Here is a 23,130-nt window from a genome sequence, read left to right on the forward strand (position 1 = left end):
AAGCATTCTATACTCTGTGGAAGTACCATTAGGCAGTGCTGTCTACCTAGCCTGTATCTAAGCGTCCTGTTTTTCCGCACACGGCTGGTATGGTCCGAATAGGGGTGCCGTATCGATATCGTGGAACGTAACGGTAAGGGTCGTCGGTGCGGTCGTCGCGATATCGTGGGTGAGCCTGGTTCTCTCGATAATCCTCTCGGCTTTTCCGCCCTGAAAGTTGATGTTTTGTACGTCGTTTGACCAATCACGAAAATCGTTTCTCAACCTGAAAGTGCTTGTGTAAGTCCATCTATTTAGCAAGTGGTGGAAGACACAGAAACATACTCTCCACGGGTTGTTGTACTCAAACCCATAGGGCGCATCTGCGGCATCTGTTTGCCCTCGTAACCATCCGGTAAGTCTGCGGTCGCGGTCCATCACTATAAAGCACCCATTGTCAGTCGCTGTCAGGGTGGATGTGCACAAAGGTGTGTCATGACTCGTGTAATTCGCAGTTATAAGTGGTTCGTACTTTGCTATTCAATAGTTAGCCCATGCCCCCTATGACATCAACAAATGCGGAGGGTCAACGTACTCTATCCCAGGTATCCAACGACCATCTCGCCTTCTTGCCGCCGTTCTGGGCGGTCTTGATGGCAGACAGGCCGGCGCCCGTGACGCCGAACATCTAGACTTCCGTCAGCGGACCCAATTCTCCCCACCCCGCTCCGGGCGCACTGATCCGGTGGAGCTTACCGTGACGATGATGGCATAGGGAATGAGGGCCTCGAAGGGGACAGGCATCGTGGCGGTTTCCGGACCTGATCAATTCGGTTAGCCAAGTGAAAACGATGCCTTTGGACACTCTGAACCGACCTAAAGTCCTATGCGCAGTGGTGTGGTTATGTTGTGGCTTCTCTTTCGTGACAATCCGCAGCTCAGCAGTTGGCTGGGATACAGGTCCCAAGTTTGGTGATGGCAGATGGAGCGACTTAACGAATTGGCGGAGACGTGCCGCGGATGCCTCAGGCGCCCAAAGGAACTCAGGAAATGGAAGCTTCCCTTTTCCAACTTCGGTCGCATGTTTCCAGTGGAGCCGTAATCCCCCCCGCCAACCCGCCTGGACCCGCAGGAGCTTGAAGCTTGGCGGTTGCACTACGGATGACTAAGCACGCGAACCCTTGCACGTACATCGGCCCGTTAACGTAACCTGGATGGGCGTCTGGACCTCCAAAGGGACGGACAACTTCTCAGGGAGAACGCTCCGCGAACAAGAACATTGGCACTTTCAGCACGTACAACGGCCCTCCACGACGAAAGAACCACTACGCGACGCGTCTTTTGACATCATCGACCTAGTGCGACCGCAGAACAACACGATTCAGACAGCCTTGGTCCCCGGATCAGCGCGTTTTCAGCCCCCTTTCGAGCTGTCGCAAACAATCACCTGCTTCCAGTAGGCACCAGCTACTTGCAGCTGCGGCCTCCAAGCACCACAACCACGCAAAAAGATTTTGTCGCCGATATATAAACTACGGTCGCCTTACACTACACATTCACCTCCAGGCATGATAACGCCCGAATCATCAACTTTCAGCTAGCTGGTATGACCGCCCTCTGGCCGGGTTACGCTTGACGAGACTAGCCAAAGGGGTGCCCGTGCGGGAAGCCAGGTTGGGTGCTGAGAACAAAGCGGACAACCAACAAGAACAGAACAGAACACAAAACCTGCAATGGCCGACGAACAACTCAGGGCGGAGGAGCTGCAACAGAGCGTCATGATGTCGGAACACCAGGCTGAGGCCAGTACCGCTGACGGGGACGTCGCAATGGTCAACGCAGTCACTATCACATCCGAGATCTCCCAGATCAACGCACGAACCGAGCCCAGCGAGGCCGACGAAGACCAGGAGATGCACGATGCGCAAGAAGAGAACGACCCCCACGACGAGGAAATGGGCGAAGGCGACGACGCCGACGAACACTCGAACGAAGGCAGCCACGACGGTCATGACCACGACGACCACGAAGACTCGGGTGATGAACATGACGAAGAGGAGGAACACGACGACGAAGACCACGAGGGGTTCGATGAGGATGCCGAAGGAGACGACGGCGATTCTGTCCATTCCGAGGAACATACATCGCAACATCACCTGCCTAGCGTGGAGGAAGACCATGACGATGATGGAGACGACGACGACGACGACGACGACGAGGGTGTGGGGGCCGTCAAAATAAAGCCGGGTGAAACTGATCATAGCGATAGCGAAAGTGAAGACGAAGATAACCATTCGTCAGCAAGTTCGGCGAGCGTCAGTGATGCGGAATCGGACGACGAGACACACTGGCAAGATGCGACTGAGCACGAACCTGCTGGAGACGAGGACGAGGACGATGAGGGTTCCGAAAAGGAGGATAGTGGGCTTTGCATGTTCTGTAAACAAGACGAAGACCACGACCCGGCAGAGGAATTCGAAGAGTATCTTGCATGTTCTGGGTGTGGGGAAAACGGTTAGTACATCTTGTCCTGGTGGAATTACGGGATGGGTTACAAAACTGGCAAGGGCAAGAGCTAGAAGCTGACGACTAGTAGCCCACCAGCAGTGTGCAAGGGAAGCCAATGCGTTGGCCGGCGATCAAGGTACGAACGGAGTCCTCCCGAATTCCATCCACGTGGAAAATCCACTAACTGACAAAACTAGCACCCGATACCTGGAAATGCCCAAACTGCGCCAGTGAAGGGTCACAAACCGCCGCGGGGGAGAATCACGAGCCGACACAAGTGAATGGGACGGAAACCACTAGCCACCCCACCACACGCCGGGCCTCAGCACCAAAACTGGCCCGGGACCTTCTGCCTCCCCAAAAAAACACAAACCCAGATTCGCACTCCGTCTTCAACCAACTGGTGCTGGATGAAGATCCTATGGATGGGTCTCGCGTACTTAGGAAACGTAAGACGTCTTCAGTAGAACCCACCGAGCACGTAATAAGCCTTAGGAAGCGACGCCGGAACACCGTGGGCACCGAAGAAGAAGCCAACGACAGCACAGCCGGCCAGCAGGACGAACAAGCTAGGCCGACATCGGCCCGGTCACTGCGAATTAAGATATCCAATCCCACGGCCCCGTCATTGGTCAGCATCGTCAAGAAGACACGAAGCAGCATCTTGCTGCGCATGCATCTAGACCCCACAAAACTGCAGGAGATAACATCGCAACCGCCCAAGGGGAACAGCAAGCGATCAAGTCGGTCTGCTCGATCAGGTCGATCCGGCCGTTGGGGACGTTCTGGGCGTAAGACATCAGGAAGGTCAGGCCGGTCGCGCAGGACGGCCGCAGCAACAGATGCAATGGAACCTTCCACGGCACCGTTTGCTAGCACAAGCTACACCCAACCATTTTATTCTTTCTACGACAAGGAGACAGATGAGCTCAAAGGAAAACCCTACGGCGGCATCCTCACTGACGCCGAGGCGGATACGTCCAAGACACTACCCCAGCCTGAGGATCGTCGGCGATTTGACGAAGCGAAGCAAATGGCCGAGGAGGAATGGCGACAACGACTACTGAAGATGCAATCAGAGGTCGAAGCACCAGTCAAGAGGTCTAAGAAGACCGCCGGTCCAGCCAGTCAAATCGAGTGCATCGAGTTCGGCGGCTGGGAGATCGACACATGGTATGCGGCACCATATCCCGAGGAATACAGCAGGAACCGGGTCCTGTATATCTGCGAGTTTTGTTTGAAGTACATGAACTCCGACTATGTGGCGTGGAGGCATAAGCTCAAGTGCCCCGCCAAACACCCACCAGGCGACGAGATCTACCGCCACGGCTCAATATCCGTCTTCGAGGTCGACGGCCGCAAAAATCCGGTCTATTGCCAGAACCTCTGCTTGCTGGCCAAGCTCTTCTTGGGGTCCAAGACCCTCTACTACGACGTGGAACCATTCCTGTTCTACGTCCTCTGCGAGTATGACCAGTACGGGTACCATTTTGTCGGCTACTTTTCCAAGGAGAAGCGTGCCAGCAGCCAGAACAACGTGTCCTGTATTCTTACACTGCCTATCCACCAGCGAAAAGGATACGGCAACCTCCTAATCGACTTCTCCTACCTCCTCACACGAGTAGAGCAGAAGACTGGCTCGCCAGAAAAGCCACTGTCCGACATGGGTCTGGTTTCTTACCGAAACTACTGGAGGCTCGTGATGTGCAAGTACCTCCTTGCGCATTGCTCCGATGATCCCAAGGAGAGGAAAGGCTTGAGCATCAGAAAGATCTCCGACGACACTGGTCTCACGCCGGACGACGTCATCTCATCACTGGAGGGCTTGAGATGTTTGGTTCGCGATCCCCAAACCCAGATCTATGCCTTCCGCGTAGATCTGCCCTTTTGCAAGGAGTATGTTGCGAAGTGGGAGGCGAAGAATTACGTTCAGCTGGAACCAAAAGCTCTAACATGGACTCCCTACGTTATGGGCAGGAGCAATGCAACAAATTTTGAGCTTGGGCCAGCATTGAACGCGATCGCCCCAAGGGAGGACGAGGAGGCCAAGCCGACGGTTGAAGAGGGAACCGTTCTCAACGGCGATGCTTCTCAACCGGATGGTCTGGCGACCCAAGTCCAGAAGATGGAGATCGACACTTTGGCTCCAACGATTCTCGAGTCAACCGAGCCCGACGAGCTCGGCATCATCCAGCCCGAAGTCATCTCCCCGCGTTCCGTCCTCAAGACCAACGGCCTCTTCCCCAACGGCTCCGTCCACGGCTCTGTCCACCCCAACGACGACCACGACCGGAAAGCTAAGACCGAACCGGACGCGGACGGCGAGAACAAGGAGAACCCGGACGATTGGATGGCCCAATACGAGGGCATCCCGCCCACGCGCTTTGAGGTCGTCCCACCACTCAACACTTCCCGACGCGGAGCCGGCGGCGACCGCATCCGCACCACCGTTCCTCGCCCACCAGCCGTTCGCACCGGCAGCGCCGCCCGGCCACGAAACCCTCGTCGTACAAGCGGTGTACGCCGCGTTTCCTCCGCCGCCAAGCCGCGTAGCAGTAGTAGCAGCAAGCGTAAAGCGGGCGGCACCGGTCGCGGCCCCGGCAGATGGCCCAAGGGTACAAAGAAGAGTGACTACGGTAACGCCGAGAGTGGTCCTGGTTTTCCGCCTGGATGGTTGGAAAAGCAGAAATCGCTTGGGCCATCATCGACGCCGAAGAAGGAGGGTGAGGAGGGGATGATGAAGGACACCGTGCACGTCACGCCTAATGCAGAGATCGCCACCGGTTCTAGCTCCGCTGGTAATGGAAGTGGGAGTGGAAGCCGTAACGGTAGTGCCAGCTCTTCTGGCGTGAACGGAAACGGGAACGGCGAGGACGCCGGAAGCGCCGATAATCGCAACAGCAGTATTAATGGAGGTGGAGACGACCAAGCAGATATTACCATGAAAGATGACAACAATTAGGGATCAGTAACGTTATCGGGGAAGCCGGAGGTGATGATGAGGGGAAGCGGAGAGGCAATGAGAAGGGGGGAAGAGAAGAGCAAGGATGGCAACAAAACAACCACGAAAAGTGGTGCACTTTGTTCAGGGGTCTCCTTATCCCGCTTTAGCTGAGCGTCCTGCTGCTTCAGCACCATCGGGGCCGCCATCATTGGGGACAAAAACCGACAGACAATCTGCTGTTGACAGAACTCGGGAAGAGAAGGCCGACCCGTCGTCTTCGAAGTCGACACTCGACGAGAGACTTTCGGAGAATACCTCCAGTTTGCCTCATCTTCGTCCTGCTTCGGATAATCTTCACAATCGACCGCCGCCGCCTTCAACGAACCAAACGGCCAGGGCTTTTCGAGAGCGATCTGCTTCAGTTTCTTGCGCCCATGATACTAGGGATCGATCGCGGTCGCCTCAAGGGACAGGAGCCAAGCGACCTGCTTCAGCTCCATACGTCCATTATGATCTAGCGCCGCCGCCTGCGCAAAGGACGGAAGCCAATAGTAGACCTAGGGGTGGTCGGGTGAGTGCCTCCGATACCCGACATAATCGACCGCCGCTGGGACCGTCTTGGAGGACAAAGCCTGAGAGACTATATCGGCGTGGCCCGGTTAAAGGCACTGTCGGCTGGTATCTTAGGCATGATCATCATCATCACGATGAGGAGGAAGATGGTGATGGTGGTGAAGGTGGTTGCGACAACGGCGGCAGCAGTCACTGTGATGGCGGCAGTACTCACAAAGATGGCGGCGGTGATAAGTCCTGACCAATTCTTCCTCTTCGATGCCCTCTTCTCTTTCTCTCTTCTTATCTGCTGTCATCTTCTTCGGCTTTCCACGATTTTTCTTCTCTACTGTTCCAATTTATTTACCTGTTACGTTTTTAAAAGAAGGAGGAGAGCAAGCTGGCTTGAAAGCTTTATTACCATTCTTCTTTCCATTTTATCGCAGATTAGGGCGCTGATGGGTGGAGGGCATCAATGGATCATTCTAGGCCATGGCGTTGGTTGGTTGGTTGGCTGGCAGTTTTGGTTCAGGTCCATAGCATTTTGTAGCGAGAGGCATCTTTGTTCTTGTGAACGTATGTAGCATCAATAAGTTAATGTGATGCTCAGTACTTAATCACTGTTGTATGCCTTGATCGCAAGTGATGTTCCCAGAGAATCTGTGCCGTGATAGCTTCAAGCGCATTTCCCTTCCATGGCTTCCATTTCTAGAAGAATAGAAAACTCCCCACAAGGGTGTTCCACCGCATGCATATGCAGCCATTTCTGCTCCCTTCCGACTTGCTTTGGTTTCCATCCGCGAATCATTTCTCGCCGTTCGTCACCTGTCCCGTACTATATGTCGTCGCAAAAGGGCTTTGCTTCTCAGGGCGAGTCGTGAATGTTTACGTCATTTTACTGGGACTCTCAAGGGCCTCGTCTGCAGGACAGCAAGGTTCCATAGAAATCCAGGAAGGAGGTACAGACTAAGAGTTTAGAGCTTTCAGAAATCCACTGCATAGACCTGAGCAGCTGAGCTCATGGCCCCCGTTTCGTCAGTCAGGCACATATTATGGAGTAAATTCCGGATGACCTAAGGAAGAGGAAGAATGTTTGACTGGTCGAAACGAAAAGAGGGAGCCGTTTGTTTGACATTTCTTGAGAACTGCTTGGTCCCGGGAAAGGGGGATGCCGATGGGCAGTGACATGAATGAGTTCGGGCCTTTCCACTTGGGTGGAATCGGGGGATCGTGCCAAGCCACGGCCTTTCGTCACCGCAGCAGCGCAGGTCTTTGCCCAGGATGGCGCAGGGCATCAGATGGATTCATGACATGACAAGTAAGAAAACGTTTCGGTATCTCTTATAGGAATACTCTTCGACGACGGACGTAAGGTACGCAAAGGGGAATTTTAAATACTTTGACAACAGTGGGTTGGGTTCGGATATTTGTGACTTCAGATACCTGACCCTGACCTGACAATGATCGGCTAGGTTATAAGCTGCCGAAAGGGGTCTAGCACTAGCAGGTAACAGGCGGGTAATCTTGAAGATGAGGAGAACATCAAGGAATTGTTAGTGCCCTGTTAGGACCCGACTGAATGAGCTGCGTAATTTCAAGGCCTGGAAAGAGGGATTTCTACCCAAAGATGTACATCTCGAAAACAAGCTCTGATATTTTTATGTTCTGATCAAAAATGCGGTGGTTAGTAAGAGGTTTCTAACCGAATTGCGCATTGGACTTCCGTGAACTTGCTTGCGCGTCGCAGTCATTGTCACATTGTAACTTGAACCAGTTGTGGCCAACTGCTGGAGCTCGGCCCCTCTCTTTCTTCCTCTTCCTGTTCCTGTTCCTCCCAACATCACCTAATCACCTGCTCCCATTGACGCCTCCTACTTTCACACGCCAATCTTCCCAACTTAATCTCCAACATCCAATTCCTCCCTCCTCCACCCGGACAACAATCTCTCTATACGTCACCCGGGACTCGACGAGAGACGAACACCACACGCCGCAGTCATTCACAGATCCATTCGCATTTGACACTCCCCGGCGCCGCTATCCTGTTGCCGACGAGGATCCCCAGACGACCAATTTACCCCAGAGTTTAGAACAGAACAGGACCTCGAACCTACGCGCTCCAGACCACACCGGCACGACCAAGGCAAAGCTTCTGGAACGATACACACACGAAAAGTCGAGCGAATATCATTTGAACCACGGTCTACCGTAGTACCTTGTGAGAGCGGCGTAGTAGACCGATCGCCAACCATCGCACTACGTATCCGGCATCCAGCCATCCATCCATCCAGCATCTGAAGCGACCTTCCCTGCCCGTCTGTAATTGCAATAGCTCCACTGCGGACTGGTCGTAATCAGACGTAAAGCACCGACCGACGGCTTCCCGCGACACGCAATCGTTCCGCCGCCGAGCGAGACTCCCCCGACTACACAGCCTCCTCATTCTTCTCTTTTCCTTTGACATCGATCTATCAGTTTAGTAGCTTCTTCGACCGAGAAGAAGAAGAAGCCCGCCCATCATGTCCAAAGTAATTCGCAGCGTCAAAAACGTCACAAAGGGTTACTCGGCCGCCCAGGTCAAAGTGCGCGATGGTGGGTCATTCCGATCTCTCTCTCTTTCTCTCTGTCGTTACTGTTTCTCTCCTTCTCCCACACCCACTGCGCCCTCTACCCCCTGCGGTGATGCCATGGACGTCCTTGGCATTGTGCGCTTCAAACCAGCCTGCTGGCCGACAGTCACACATCACCACTGTCGTTTTGGAGACATGACTTGACTGACATGGACGCTTTTGATTGATTATAGCGACAAGTAACGATCCATGGGGCCCTACGGGAACCCAGATGGGGCAAATCGCCCAGATGACGTACGGCACGTAAGTTCACCGTCTCAAGCCTCCCCAGCGACTACACCGAGCTCCTATTAATGACTTGTCGTGCCAACTGCAGAAGTACCGAGTTCTACGAGATCATGGACATGCTCGACAAGCGACTGAACGATAAGGGCAAGAACTGGCGTCACGTCCTCAAGGCGTTGAAGGTTATGGACTACATTCTGCACGAGGGATCCGAAATGGTGGTTACATGGGCCAAGCAGAACATCTTTGTCATCAAGACGCTGCGCGAGTTCACATACATCGACGAGGACGGCAAGGACGTTGGAAACAATGGTAGGGAAACACACGCCAATTCACGGGGCCTTGCTTGCATCATGCTGACATTCTACCACCAGTCCGTATCGCCGCCAAGGATCTTAGTGCGCTGCTCGTGGACGAGGAGAGGTTACGCGAGGAGCGCACTGACCGAAGAGCCTGGAAGTCCCGTATGCAGTACGGAGAGGAGATGCCCCAGAACCACGCCGAACCGTCGCGTCCCCGCCCCAGGCAGGTCAGAGCACAGTATGCCGACGAGGACGATGCAGAGTACAAGTTGGCGATCGAGGCGAGCAAATACCAGGAGGAGGAGGACAGGAAGCGACGTGAGAGGGCTCTTGCCGAGGTGGACGACGATGATCTCGCCAAGGCCATCAAGCTCAGCAAGGAAGAGGAGGAGCGAAGGCGACGGGAACTCGAGGAGACGAACGCCTCGTCCTTGTTCGATGATACGCCAGCGCAGACGACCCAGCCTCAGTTCACCGGTTTCAACCAGGGCTATCAACAAGGCAGCGCGGTGGATTTCTTTGCTAACCCACTGGATCAGAACCAGCTCCAGGCTCAACAAACTGCTTACATGAACAATGCATTCACCGGGTACGGGCAGCAACCAATGGGGTACCAACAGCAGCAGACGGGGTACCAGAACGGCTTCCAACCCCAGCCTACTGGTATTTACGATCCTTACGGTCAACAGCAGCAGCCCCAAGGATTCATGCCCCAGGCAACGGGCTACAACCCATATGCGAACCAGCAGCAACAGCAACAGCAGCCCCAGTTTGACAACTCCTCGTCGACGCTGTCGCCCGGTAGCAACAACCCTTGGGCCAGCAACAACAACCAGCAATCGTCAGCCATCAAGCCGATGCCGACAGGATCGAACAACCCATTCGCGCAGAAGTCGCCATACAAGGCGCCATCGATGCCGGCAATGAGCAGCCTCCCCGAGCAAAAGACGCTATCAACCTTCCCCCAAATCAACGTTACCTCCTCTAATTCGCCATTCAATACCTTTGGATCTCAGTCCCAGCAACAGCAGCAGCCCCAGCAGCAACAACCCCAGTTCCAGCAGCAACCACAGCAGCCCCAGCGAGAACTCAGCGAACACGAGCAGAAGCTCAACGCCCTGCTCGGCAGCGGAGACGGCATGGACACATTTGGCAACACGGGTAATCTCCGTATTCCGGCGCAACATACTGCCCCTGGAACGTTTGTCAACAGTGCAGGTGCTGGCTTGAACAGGATGACGGCCGATGTGACGGGGAACAACCCGTTCCTGAAGCAGCAGTTCACGGGCTTGCCGACGGTATCGTACGGGGGTCAGCAGATGCCTGCGGCGACGGGGCCGGCTGGTATGGGCATGAACATGGGTTATGGCGGCATGAACGGGGGGTATCAGCAGCAGCAGATGGGTAACAGCAATCCATTTGCGGCGGGCGGTCAGCAGCAGCAGAGGCAACAGCAGGGTGGTCAGGGTGATTTGATCTCTTTCTAAGGGGAGGGAGATGAATATCGTGGTAATGTGAAGGATGCTCAAAGGTCGTAGAGCTGGGTGGAAGGGGCATGAACAGCGCAAGAGGTGGAGGAGCAGACCGGTGAACCGGGGAGAAGGCAGAGATTGAGAACCAGGTGGGAGAGAGAAAGAGAGGAATAGAGTTATTGGGTAGGGAAGTGGCTCCAAAACTTTGACTGCTGTTGCGTTGTTGTTGTTTTCATGGTGTATAGGGTTGGGATTTTGTTTGTATGGTATTATCATTCTAGAGACCCCCAGTTACTTTTTCCTTTCCTTTTTCCAAAAACGCATTTTATAACGAGAGTTCAATGTTTTTTGACGTACATGTTGTGTTGATGTTTGGGTTATAGATAGGTTTCAACTCGTAGATGACATTGACAGAAGCAACATGGCTGATTTTCAAGGTACCAGGGGAAAATGAAAAGCAAGCAAGACTGGGTATTTGTGTATCTTCGAGTAGATACTGATGATATATGGCAACAAAGGATTTCGAAGAAGAACAAACTGACAAAAGGCATCATAGACGTGATTTCACAACTGAAAGAGGATCAAAAACTCCACAACACACAGTCTGAGACAACCCAACGCAACTAGTGACTTCTGAGGACAACCGAGAAGACGAGAACAAACAATTTCCAAACACGGGGGGATTTATACTCTCTTTCAACCAGCCACCAACTCCAAGACACATCATTATCTTTATCATTACTCACGTTCCTCTTGATGGAAAGTTAAAACAGCACCAAGACCTTTGAAATTGGAGTTATCACCCAAAATGGTAGTATAGTTATCACCCAAAATGGTAGTATAGTTATCACCCAAAATGGTAGTATAGTTATCACCCAAAATGGTAGTATAGTTATCACCCAAAATGGTAGTATAGCGCGCAGAAGGAAATCCCCTAGAGCAACATACTGACAAAACGCATGTGATTTCACAGCTGATAAAGAGTATCGGGACTCAGACAGAGGTGGGAGTCTGAGACAACACAGCCAAACATGAACCTCTGAGAATAACCGAGAAGACGAGAACAACGAACTGTCCAGCACCGGGGGATTTATACCCTTTTCCTCCAACCCAATTTATTACTCATATCATCTCTTTTTTCACCTCTCTCGATCTTGATGAAACAAGACAGGAGGTCCCGAAGTGAAGACATCACCCAAAAATTGTTAAAAAGTCGGCTAACAACATGCGGAATTTCATCTGAGTGGTCCAGTCCATCGTGATCTGTTAGTGATTGTTAAGCAATCCCGCAAGGCAGACTGGACTTCATTAATAAGCTGGCGCGCTGGGAGTGATTGAGCCAATCAAGTCGCTAAATTGAAGTGGGAGTCCAGGTAGCTGCGCGGGATGTGGGACCACGTGATGAGAAACAGAGGAAGTGCCCGTATCGACGACGGATGAGCAGTGAGCAATGTGTCGGATTTTCGGACAAGGGAGAGTTGGGGGAGCTTGAGAAAGTATAAAGAGATGCTATGGGTATCGAGGAAAAGAGCAGAGTCCTCCACCATCTTCTTCCTCACTTTGTTTTTCTGACTATCCTGTCTCTATGTTTGTCGAAGTGATCATTGACTGATTGAATGTCCGGTTCAGTTGTTATCCTTGACCAATTTACAGGTGGTCATAGCTTCCGTTCTTTAGTTCTGTCCAACTGCCTCTGCGGGTGAAGTGGTGCACGTGCCATTTCCCGCGGTTTAAGAATCCAGTTGAGCAGAAATTTGCCATATGATTGGTCGATAACAGGTTGAAAAGTGGATCTTTTGGTTTTCTGACGAGTCGCCCACAAGGTTCTGTCTGTTCGCTGCTGCTTTCAAGTCAAGTCAGGTTCCAGTTCTTGCTTGTGCTGGTCTGTGCTGTGTTTTTCCAGGCTGTCTCTTGAAGGTTGAAAGTGCCCGTCGCTGTCGTTCATCACTCTCATCGCGCCTTCACCACCGCATTCAGCCAAGCACTGCTTCACTGACTTCACTGGCATCACAGAGCAGACTGGACGGGACACAAGGCGTAGAGACATTTTAAGAAAGGTGGTCCACGCTCTGGCCTCCTTTTACATCTTCAGCTTCACCGCTATTCTTTGATCTTTGTTTTTGACCAGCCCAATTATCAAACCTTGTATCTTCGACTTTCGAGGCTGTTGTGGTGTTTTCTGCCGGCCCCCCTCTCTCCCCCCAACCAAAATAACCCGCGCACTTTATCGTCAAACCCGTCCATCGCCCGACCCCCCGACCGTCGGTTTTTTTGGACCAACGCGTCAAAGGGTGCCACTTCGCGCATCCAAGACATTTCTTCTCCCCACACCCACAACATCCAACATTCTGGCATCCACTTGCATCAATCCATACCTTGCCTCCGTCTGCTGCATCGATTGATCAACAACGAACAACTGCATCACCACTCCCCAAAGAGCTAAACGACAACACCACACCCGCCCAACGCCCTTCCACCCCCATTGTGCGCCCAACGCGCGAACCATCGATTTGTTTCCCCGTCCATCTGCCGCCGACTTGACGGCGCGAGAAGGACAACATGTCGTTCTTTGGCGGCGGTGGCTTCGGCCAAAATACTAACACAGGCACCGGCTTTGGCTCGAGTGGCTTCGGTACCAACACCAACACCACTGGCACAGGTATGTTTATTTCCCTCCCCCCTTCGTCGTCGTCGTCGTCGTCGTCTTCGTCGTCGTCGACCCCCTTCAGTTTGGAGACAAGCTTCCCTTGCCTCTTCTACTTCTACTGCGTCATACTCTGCGCGGTCTCATGGCGCAACCGAGAGCTAACATGCGACCTCGTCGACCAGGTTTCGGCACAGGCACTACTGGATTCGGTGCTCCCGCGCAACCAGCCGCTACTGGCGGTGGTCTCTTTGGCAGCGGCGCGACCGGCACTACTGGCGGCTTCGGCAGCAACACAGCAGGCGGCTTTGGCACTGGCGGCGGATTTGGAGCTAAGCCTGCCTTCGGAGCTACCCCTTCGACCACCGGCGGAGGTCTTTTCGGAGCTTCCACGACTGCGACTACCGGCACTGGCTTCGGCAGCACAGGAGCCTTCGGCACAAACACCGCGACTACTGGCACAGGGTTCGGAACTGGTGGCGGTTTGTTCGGTGCTACCAAGCCTGCGACCACTACCGGCTTTGGCGCTCCCGCAACCACTACTGGCTTCGGCGCCACCAACACCACCGGCGGCTCCCTCTTCGGCGGCGGCGGTACTACCAGCGCCTTCGGTTCTGCCAACAACCCCGGCATCGGCACTAATGTTCCCGATCCCCCGGGCACCGCGGGCGTCGCCTTCTCTCCCTTCCAGGAGAAGGAAGCTAACGGTTCCCAAGTCTCGTTCCAGAACATCCTGTTTATGGATGCTTACAAGAAGTGGTCTGCCGAAGAATTGAGATTGGTCGATTATCAGCAAGGAAGGAGATACGGTGGTCAAGGTGGCACTGGTGCTTTCGGAGCTACCTCCACCTTTGGATCGACTGGCGGTTTCGGCACCAACACCGGCACGACTGGCGGGTTTGGCAGCGGCACCACCACCACCGGCGGTGGTCTGTTCGGCAGCGGCAACACTGGCACGACGGGTGGCTTCGGCGCTTCGACCACGGCGAACACTGGAGGCTTCGGCACTCAGACGACGGGAGGTGGTCTTTTCGGCCAGCAGAACAAGCCCGCCACTGGTGGCCTTTTCGGTTCGAGCACGACGACTCCCGCCACCGGCACTGGTCTCTTTGGTAGCGGAGGTACGACTGGAGGATTTGGCTCCAACACCGGCACGACGAGTACTGGCTTTGGCGCAAACACTGGTACTACTGGCGGCGGTCTCTTCGGGCAGCAACCTGCTAAGCCTGCTGGCTTTGGCTTCGGAAGCACTGGTACCACCACCACCGGCACTGGCTTTGGTACGGGCGCTACGACCGGCGGATTTGGAACCAACACTGCTACCCAGAACACCGGCGGTGGTCTTTTCGGAAACACTGCTCAGAACACCGGTACTACCGGCGGTGGCCTCTTCGGTACCCAGCAACAAACCCAACAGCAACCCGCAAGCACCGGCTTCGGTACTGGCTTCGGTGCTCAGCAGCCTGCTACAGGAGGCGGTTTGTTCGGTACCGCCAACAACCAGGCGAAGCCCGCAGGTGGTCTTTTCGGCACCGCCACTACTACTACTCCTGCTACTGGCGGTGGTCTTTTTGGCACCGGCGGGACCACGGGTGGCTTCGGCCAGGCGAACAACACTCAGACTTCTGGTGGCTTGTTTGGTGCTAAGCCTGCGGCCACTATGGGCACTGGTCTTTTCGGAACTACCCCGGCCCAGCCTGCTCAAACCGGTGGACTCTTTGGCAGCCTGGGTACTCAGCAGACTCAGCAGCCTGCTGCGGGTGGCGGCTTGTTCGGCACTGCCAACAACCAGGCGAAGCCCGCGGGTGGTCTTTTCGGCTCGACTCCCGCTGCTGGCGGTGGTCTCTTCGGTAGTGCCCCTGCCCAGCAGAACACCGGTTTGTTTGGAGCGACCAACACTCAGCAGCAGGCTGGTGGTCTTGGAACCTCCCTTCTCGGAGGCGCCCAGAACCAGCAACAGCCTCAGACCTTCTCCGCGGGTATCAACGATATTAACGCCTATGGCGCTGCCACGTTGTTCTCTAACCTGCCTGACAACCAGATCCAGAACCCTGGTCCTCTTGCCACCCCCCTTAACGGCTCTGCGAAGGCCAAGAGCCGCTCGATCTTGCCCATGTACAAGCTGAGCCCGGCTAATGCCTCTCGGATGGTTACGCCCCAGAAGAGAGGTTTCGGATTCAACTACAGCACCTATAACTCCCCGGTTAGCACCCCTGGCGGTTTGGGACAGAGCCTTTTGGCTGGCAGCATCAACCGTGGTCTCGGCAAGCCCGTCTCCACCACTAACCTCCGCCGCACCTTCAACGCCGAAGACAGCATCCTCACCCCCGGTGCTTTCTCTGCGACCAACAACAACCGTCTGCTTGGCTCTAGCCACAAGAAGCTTGTCATCAACAAGGATATGCGCAGCGACTTGTTCCAGTCTCCGGCGACCAAGGACAAGCTTCTCCAGGACGGCAACACCAGTGCCCGCAAGTTGACCAAGAGAGTCAGCTTTGATACTAGCAACGTCGAGGCTACCCAGAACGGTGCTTCTTCGCAGCAGGAGTTCCATGATCTTGACGACGACAGTGACTTGGGCTTCCTGAAGCCTTCTTCCGCTAATGGCCGCACTAACGGTGCCGCCAACGGCTCCAAGGCCTCTGATGCCTCCCCCGAGATGGAGCAGGTCAAGGGCAATGAGCTCGCCATTGTTCCCGAGGAGTCTTCTTTCTTGTCCACTTCTACTGTCACCGATGCCAAGCCCGTCAAGCAGATCGATGCCGGTTCTTACTGGATGTCGCCCAAGCTGGAGGAGATCCAGGCCATGAACAGGGTGCAGCGCCAGAGCGTTGTTGACTTTACGGTTGGTCGTGAGAACGTTGGAAGTATCCGGTTCAAGGTCCCTGTTGATCTTAGCAACATCGACGTCGAAAACATCTATGACAATATTGTCCGCTTGGTGCCCCGCTCCTGCACCGTCTATCCCAACGCCGCCCTTAAGCCCCCTGTCGGCAAAGACCTGAACGTTCCCTCGTTGATCTCGCTCGAGCATAGCTACCCTCGTGGCGGGCTTCGCGTCGGCGGCCGTCGCCTTGAGAGACACATCGAACAGCTGAAGACGATCACAGATACCACCTTCGAGAGCTACGACATTCCCACTGGTGTTTGGACCTTCTCCGTTGAGCACTTCACCACCTACGGTCTCTTTTACGATGAGGAGGATTCCGAGGATGAAGAGATCACTGAGATTGAGCCTACTCCCCGCCCTCCCACCGAGGCTGTTGTTAAGAACGAATTCACCTCGCCCGAAGTCGATCCCGATGACACCTTCGAATACAGACACAGCACCGGCCGCCGTGCCATCCCTGGCGCTTTTGACCAGCGCGCCATGTACGATGATGAAGAGCTTTTAGATGCCGATCAGCAGCAGGGTATGCACTCCTCTCACCCCAAAGGAGCCGATGCTCCGTTGCCGTCTCGGGAGTGGCCTGACGATGAGAGTATGGTGGATGGACAGGACGCGTACGATCCCGATGCTGAGAAGTCATCCCAGCTTGACCTCGACGAAGAGCAATACGACCTCGCCCTCACCCAGATTACCGACAACACCAACATCGTTCCCGCCGGTATCCTCAGAGCGAGGATGAGAGCCGCCAAGAGATCGACAGCCCCTACTAAGATCGAGGTTGCCGGTGGCGATGATTGGACACAAATTCTGCAGGCGAGCGTGCGGGCATCAAGGACGGTAGATCGGAACTTGCTGCGGGAGCAAAACGAGTCGGGCGAGGCGTGGGCGGCCAAAGAGAGCGGAAGTCCGGCTCCCCGCGAGCCTGTTGTGCATGAAGGACAAGGGTTCGCGACGAGCATTGACTTGATGAAATCGCTTTTCGAGCAGGCGAGGGGCCCAGCTCAGCCTGTCCCTCCATCAGGGGGTTTCCTGAAGGTTGGTGCTTAGCCTGTTTCTCCTTTCCTTTCCTTTACAAGCTTCCTTTCTCTTCTGATGTATTGTCTGCTGCTGCTGCTGCTCAAGCTTGGTCTATGTGTCTTGTAAAGCTTCTTGCACGGCTATTTTGTACCTTACTACCTTTCTATTCGCCTACACTATTTGTTGTATGAATACAGACTAAGACTTTCTCTTGCTTTATAGTGGCCGTACCAAAAGCGCAATCAGGTTGACGACGAAGCCGCCGCCCCTGCTCCTCGTGCCACCTGGGGCCCCAACGAGCTCTTGATCACCACTGCCAATGACGAGGCTAGCCTTATCCCCGTTGAGGGTACTGCCTCTGCCGCGGAGACCAAGTCGGCCCTCCATAAGCTCCAGCAGTATATCGAGATCACTCACGCCCACCACGATGTTCCTCTGAATGAACTTAGGGATCTCACGGAGAACGACTCTGTCTGGGATTTGGCTTTCCTTCTTGCTAATGACGAGGCTGAGCTTCCCGCTTTCTGGAAGAAGTTGGTCGCTGTGGATACTGACCGCTTGCTTAAGGAGGCGTCTACTCCGGAGGAGAAGGCTATCATCCTTCTCGCCGGTAACCGCGTCTCTGATGCCTGCGACCAGTTGATTGGCGGCAAGGACTTCCGCCTCGCTACTCTTGTGTCCAGCATCGGTTCCCAGAGCAAGGACATCAAGACCCAGTTGGAAGACTGGAAGGACTCGAACGTCTTGTCTGAGATGTCTGAGCCTATCCGTGCTCTCTACGAGCTTCTCTCTGGCAATGCCTGCGTTTGCGCTGGTGTTAAGAACGCTCCTATCGAGAACCGTGCTTCCTCTTTCATGATCGCCGAGCGCTTCAACCTCTCCTGGATGCAATCCTTCGGTCTGCGTCTCTTCTACAACAGCAAGACTGCTGATGGCGAGTTCGACATGGCAAAGGCTATTAACTCTTTCCAAGACGACATCGAGCAAGACAAGGAGCCCGAACCCGAGAGCCCCCTGTGGACTCTCCTTAAGACCTTTGCTACCCGCGATTTCAACTGGACTGAATCCGACCGTCTCGGCTGGCTCCTTACCCGCTCTATCTACTTCACTCATCTCATCTCCTTCGGCCACGACGCCGAGGAAAAGCTCGACCAGGCCTCGGTCTCCTTCGCCTCCTCGCTCACCGCCCAAGGCCACTGGGTCCCGGCCACTTTCGTCCTTCTCACGCTCTCCGACCCCGTCGCGCGCGAGACCGCCATCCGCGATCACCTCGGCCGTCACGCCCACCTCATCGGCTCCTTCCACGAAGCCAAGTCCCCCTTCTCGGCTCTCCGCCGCTTCGGCATCACCGAGTCCTGGGTCTGGGAAGCCAAGGCGCTCGACTTCCGCGCCAAGGAGGACCACCGCCAGGAGTTCCTCGCTCTCGTCTGGGCGGGCAACTACAAGGAGGCCAACACCGCCTTCGTGGAGCGCGTCGGTCCCGACCTTGTCATCGAGCGCGACTGGAAGAGGTTGGTTAAGTTCGCGCAGCTGTTGTTCAAGGTTAAGGGCAAGCTGGGGTCTGTTCAGGAGTGGGAACGTGGTGGAGCGGCGGTTTACTTGCTTTATCCGCTTAAGGTCGCAGCGTTGAGGAATCAATTGGCTGCTTCTGGAGAAGACGAGGAGGAAGAGAAGAGGCTGGATAGGTTGTTGGTTGATGGACTGGTTGCTCTGGGTGAGAGGCTCAGACATGTCCCTGGTGCGACGGGCGCGAGTGATGTCAAGAGGGAGGCGGCCGTGGCGGATATGGCGGAGGAGCTCATCAAGGGACGGGTGAATGGCCAGAGCGAGATGGGAGGCACGGGTGCTGATCCGCGGTTGTTCGGGCTGTTGCCGGAGGATGTGAGGGGGAGGTATATGAGGGGTATGGCGCTTGAGGGGATGTGTTGATTGTTGCTTCGGTTGGGGGTTGAGGGCTAGGATAGATGAGAGTTCTGAATGGTGGTTTGTTACGGTGGGAGAGATGATAACTGGAAGGCGAAGCGAGAAAAGAGTACAAAGTAAAATAGTGTCTTTTGAGTGAGTCTAGTTTATTCGTGGTATTTGAAATTTTAGCGGTATCCAGATGTTTTGCTTGCTTCGGGTGTTTGCTGGTGAGGACGAGCATGATGATGTATCTACCGGTTGGGCAAGATGCCTTTGGTTGGACAATGGAGTGAACGAGAGAACCGTAATCATTAAGAATGTATCTACATCTCGTTCGTTGGTACCTGGTCTTGAAGAAGTAGATAATCATAAAACTGTTCCGAAATACGTCCCAAGCAAAGTGCTCTACACTACAAGTGTGAAATGTTGATGTAGCTGTCCCTGTAGAAAAAAGAATCTGGCTACAGATAATGGAGCTTATTGCTGGCTTTAAATCCCATTTTCTGTACAAGCGAGGCTTCCGAAACTAACATCCAATAACGGTCGTTAGCGCCCAAGTCTCTTCATCCACAGCATGGAACCAACCAACACCAGGGCACACACCACGTCACAGCTGAGCTTACTGTACACTGCCTCATTGCAAAAATTGTGAATTAGGCAGGATTTCTTGATGAGTCGACAACTAGAATCTGACTCTAATTACTCACCTTGTTTCTTTTAATCATAGAAGTAGGTAGTAAATCATTGGACATGAGCGGCACTGCTGCCTAAGGTAGCCTCCTAGATACATACGGTGATACAGTATTTTACCCATCCGGATCTCTCTTTCGCATACAATAATCGACGTCATTGAGTATTTCTTCTCCCAGCAGATCATGACGGGACGGGAGCGATGAAACAAGGGTAAAATACTTACTTATCTTATTCTTCTTATATCTGAATCTTTCACTTTCTCACCAACCTACCTACCCGAAACATTTTTCTTTTCCTTCTTCTTTCCCATTCATCCTCACTTCCCCATCCACCCTCTCTATCTTGGTTTTCGTTGTCAACTTCAGACACTTCCATCTATGAACCCACAATAAGGAAACCAACAAACCTACACGGGCGAACGGGCAACAATGACAGCCCCATCATCCAACACCCACACGGCGGTTCACGCGCCCGACCTCAACTTAGCAGACCTCCCCCACGAAATCCTCCTCCTAATCCTCTCCTCTCTCCCGACCGCCTCCGATGTTTCTCACCTCGGCCTCACCTGCCGCCGTCTGCGGCAGCTCGTGACATCCGAGGGGTGGAGGGCGTTTGTGATTGCTAGGTTTCCCTCGCTTGTGCAGTCCATCCCTGCCCCTGCCTCATCTAAAGAACAGAGTCGATATGGATGGCAAGAAGTAGCAGAGAGTTTAACCTGGCAAAGCCGCTGCTGGGATAAACGTTCGCTGAATTTTTGCGCTATCTACCCATCTTCTTCTTCCGATACCCACCAACTGCGTACCCGTGGCGGGCAAAACCAGAACCAACAGGGGGGACAGTCACAAAGGGGGAACATCTTCCAATCAGTAGTCGACACGCATTTTGATTTTGCCACAGGAAGGGAATTACTTGTATGGGGAGCGGGCGAAGACTTGGTAGCGCGACGAAGAGACTGGGGAGGTGGACAGAAGAAGAGTACTGGTAAGAGCGCGCCCAGGTTTAGTTGGTTTAAAGCCAGTGGGCAGGAGGAGGGGTTTAGGAAGGGGTATGATGATGTTAGGGCTTTGCAGGTTGTGAGGGGTGATGTGCCCCTTCCTCTTTTTCCAAGGGATTCAGGGGAGGAAGAAGAAAAGGAGGGAAAGGGGGAACAACTAAATGGAAAGGGATATGGAAACGGAAGCGGAAGTAGAAGGGGATACGGAAAGGCGGTGGTGGTGGGGAGAGATAATGGTGACTTGGCCTTGGTCGAGGCGGAGGGGGAGAGGTTCGGGAAGAGGATTGTGAGGTTTAGGCCAAGAGAGAGAGAGGAAGGGAAAAGCTTGGAAAGCTTCGTGCAGGATACGATTAATAGCGTGGATGTGCTGTATGATGCTCCGGGCGGCAGGAGTTTGGTGGCGGCGGCGACGAAGAAGACGGTGGGGGTTTATGCTTTGCCGGACGGGGAAGAGGAGGTAGAGGAGGACGGGGAGGTGTCGCCGGTGGTGATTTACGATTTACAGAGGAGTGTGTTGGACAGCAGCACGGCTCAGTTGTGCAGTGCAAAGTGGATGGGTGGGCAGGGGAACGTGATGGCTTTGGCTCTGAAGGGGTGTAGTGAACGGCTGCAATACCTTTCGATCACGGAGTCGGGATGGACGCACCATACTACGGCCAAGAGCATCATTACCTCGGGGGGGTTGGGTGGGTTGAGTATTCCTGATGCGGATATCTGCGCGAACTCGCTTTCGCCCGTTTTTGCCAATGCGAACCAACAGAAGTCGGGCGGGACGACACTGCTTCTTTCAGGGTGGAAGGACGGTACCTGTCGCCTTCAAGACTTAAGGACATGCTCGCCCTACGACGCCATCTATCAGGATAATATTCAGCCGTGGGACCATGTCGAAGCCATCCTCACATACGGCAACGAACGCTTCGTTGCCGGTGCTGGTAACTCTGGGGCCACGATCAAGATCTTCGACTTCCGGTGGCCAAAGCCTTACTTCCATACCTCGGCTCTCCCATGTCTAGGTCGCCAGCCGTTTCCCAAACCTCATCAGCCGTTCGCCAAACCACCTAACGCCTCTCCCACCGGCCGTGCAAGATGCGATCATCTAGCAGGTTTAGAATGCCACTGGCACTCCCTCTCCAAACACCTCTACTACCGACCCAACGCAACCATCTTCCTCCCGCGCGGCGTCCCCGGCCACGAACACGACCGCAACAACCAGCATGGCTTCACGCGCGCCTGGTCCCTCGCCAAAGCTTCTGACTCAGCTCCGAACTTCTACATTGGCGTTTCCGGTGGTGTTATCGAAGCCAACCTCCAACCAACCCCCTCTAACCCTTCGAGACCGGTAGAAATTGACCCGATCTACGGTTACAACTACCCGTACTTCACCGGGCCATTGCCAGTCACGGGTCACCCGGCGCAATCCCACTCCACCTTCTCTCCTAATTCCTGGAGGAACCAAACCCAAGGGCAGACAAACCAAGGCGCAGCGGAAGCGTTGTACACCACCGCTCCGATCAAGTACTCGCTTATGGAAACGGGCGATGGAAAGTCAGTGGAAGCCAATGATAGGTCAATTCGCATGCCGAGGATGATGGGTCCCTTCGAGCCTTCCTCGGCTTTTGCCAATCCTGGATCTCCGTTCGGGAGGGTTCCTCCCACGGCGCCGAGGGCTGACAGAGAACGAGCTGCTGCAATGTCAAGGGGAGGACATGGAGGACGAGGAGGATTTGGGCAGATGCAGGGACATGGAGGAGGCAACCAGGGCAACCTAGGTTTAGGCCGGAACGGAAATGGATGGGGGACGAATAATGGTAGAAATAGAGATGGGTCGGCTACGACACAGAAGCAGGTGTGGGGACAGTGGCAGGAGGGCGTGAAGCTGCCGACGGGTGTGAAGAGGGAACATCATCGGTTGGACCTGAAGTATCAGACTACGATTGATTTTGGGGTGTTGTTGGAGGATGAGGATGAGAAGGGGAGGACTCTGACGACGGGGTTGGAAGGGGGCGTGGAGAGGATGGTTATTTGAGTGTGAGATACAGGATTTAAATGGCATCTGTTAGAGGGGAAGATAAAAGCGTGTATAGACTTGCATGATGTTTACTTGTTCCAATCGTGTTATACTGGCAATGGTATAAGGGTGTTGTTCAACATGTCCTTCTTTTCAACTAAGAAAGGATTCAGGGTTGGGGTTATGTGTGCCATTCACACCGTGAAGTTGCCGGTGAAAGCTCACTGCGGGGGCGGGGTAAAAGCCCCCCCTCTGCCGGTTGCCCTGGGATGCCATTTCCGAATCCAGATTCGTCACTTTGTAAATACTCGCGTCCAACAAGCTTTCAACACGCGACGGCAGTAGCTTTCAACCCCGCCCTTCAAAA

The 23,130-nt window shown here is 54.2% G+C and overlaps 5 protein-coding genes across 5 annotated transcripts; 4 read left to right on the top strand and 1 right to left on the bottom strand.

Annotated features, from left to right (window-relative positions):
• Positions 1-4: 4 nt before the first annotated feature.
• SMAC4_03417 (uncharacterized protein) lies at positions 5-1,006 on the bottom strand. The gene is made up of 5 exons (XM_066089941.1): positions 856-1,006; positions 736-800; positions 571-667; positions 325-419; positions 5-265 (listed from the first exon to the last, which is right to left on the bottom strand). The coding sequence occupies exons 2-5, from the start codon at positions 781-783 to the stop codon at positions 245-247; spliced, it is 261 nt and encodes an 86-aa protein (XP_065947687.1). The 5' UTR covers positions 784-800; positions 856-1,006; the 3' UTR covers positions 5-244.
• Positions 1,007-1,652: 646 nt separating this feature from the next.
• On the top strand, positions 1,653-5,474 carry SMAC4_03416 (uncharacterized protein). Its single transcript, XM_003353050.2, has 3 exons — positions 1,653-2,493; positions 2,576-2,623; positions 2,685-5,474. Exons 1-3 carry the CDS (start codon positions 1,713-1,715, stop codon positions 5,447-5,449), a joined length of 3,594 nt encoding a protein of 1,197 aa, XP_003353098.1. The 5' UTR covers positions 1,653-1,712; the 3' UTR covers positions 5,450-5,474.
• A 1,870-nt stretch (positions 5,475-7,344) lies between these two features.
• On the top strand, positions 7,345-11,453 carry SMAC4_03415 (uncharacterized protein). Its single transcript, XM_003353049.2, has 4 exons — positions 7,345-8,575; positions 8,787-8,856; positions 8,930-9,150; positions 9,213-11,453. Exons 1-4 carry the CDS (start codon positions 8,503-8,505, stop codon positions 10,625-10,627), a joined length of 1,779 nt encoding a protein of 592 aa, XP_003353097.1. The 5' UTR covers positions 7,345-8,502; the 3' UTR covers positions 10,628-11,453.
• Positions 11,454-12,794: 1,341 nt separating this feature from the next.
• Positions 12,795-19,092, top strand: SMAC4_03414 (uncharacterized protein; the record flags this gene model as incomplete). Its single annotated transcript, XM_066089940.1, has 3 exons — positions 12,795-13,271; positions 13,442-17,181; positions 17,386-19,092. The coding sequence occupies exons 1-3, from the start codon at positions 13,172-13,174 to the stop codon at positions 19,090-19,092; spliced, it is 5,547 nt and encodes a 1,848-aa protein (XP_065947688.1). The 5' UTR covers positions 12,795-13,171.
• A 1,097-nt stretch (positions 19,093-20,189) lies between these two features.
• Positions 20,190-22,781, top strand: SMAC4_03413 (uncharacterized protein; the record flags this gene model as incomplete). The annotated part of the gene is made up of 1 exon (XM_003353047.1): positions 20,190-22,781. The coding sequence occupies one exon, from the start codon at positions 20,190-20,192 to the stop codon at positions 22,779-22,781; it is 2,592 nt and encodes an 863-aa protein (XP_003353095.1).
• Positions 22,782-23,130: the final 349 nt, after the last annotated feature.

Source organism: Sordaria macrospora, chromosome 7 (assembly GCF_033870435.1).
Source record: "Sordaria macrospora chromosome 7, complete sequence".
Taxonomy (NCBI): Eukaryota; Fungi; Ascomycota; class Sordariomycetes; order Sordariales; family Sordariaceae; genus Sordaria; species Sordaria macrospora.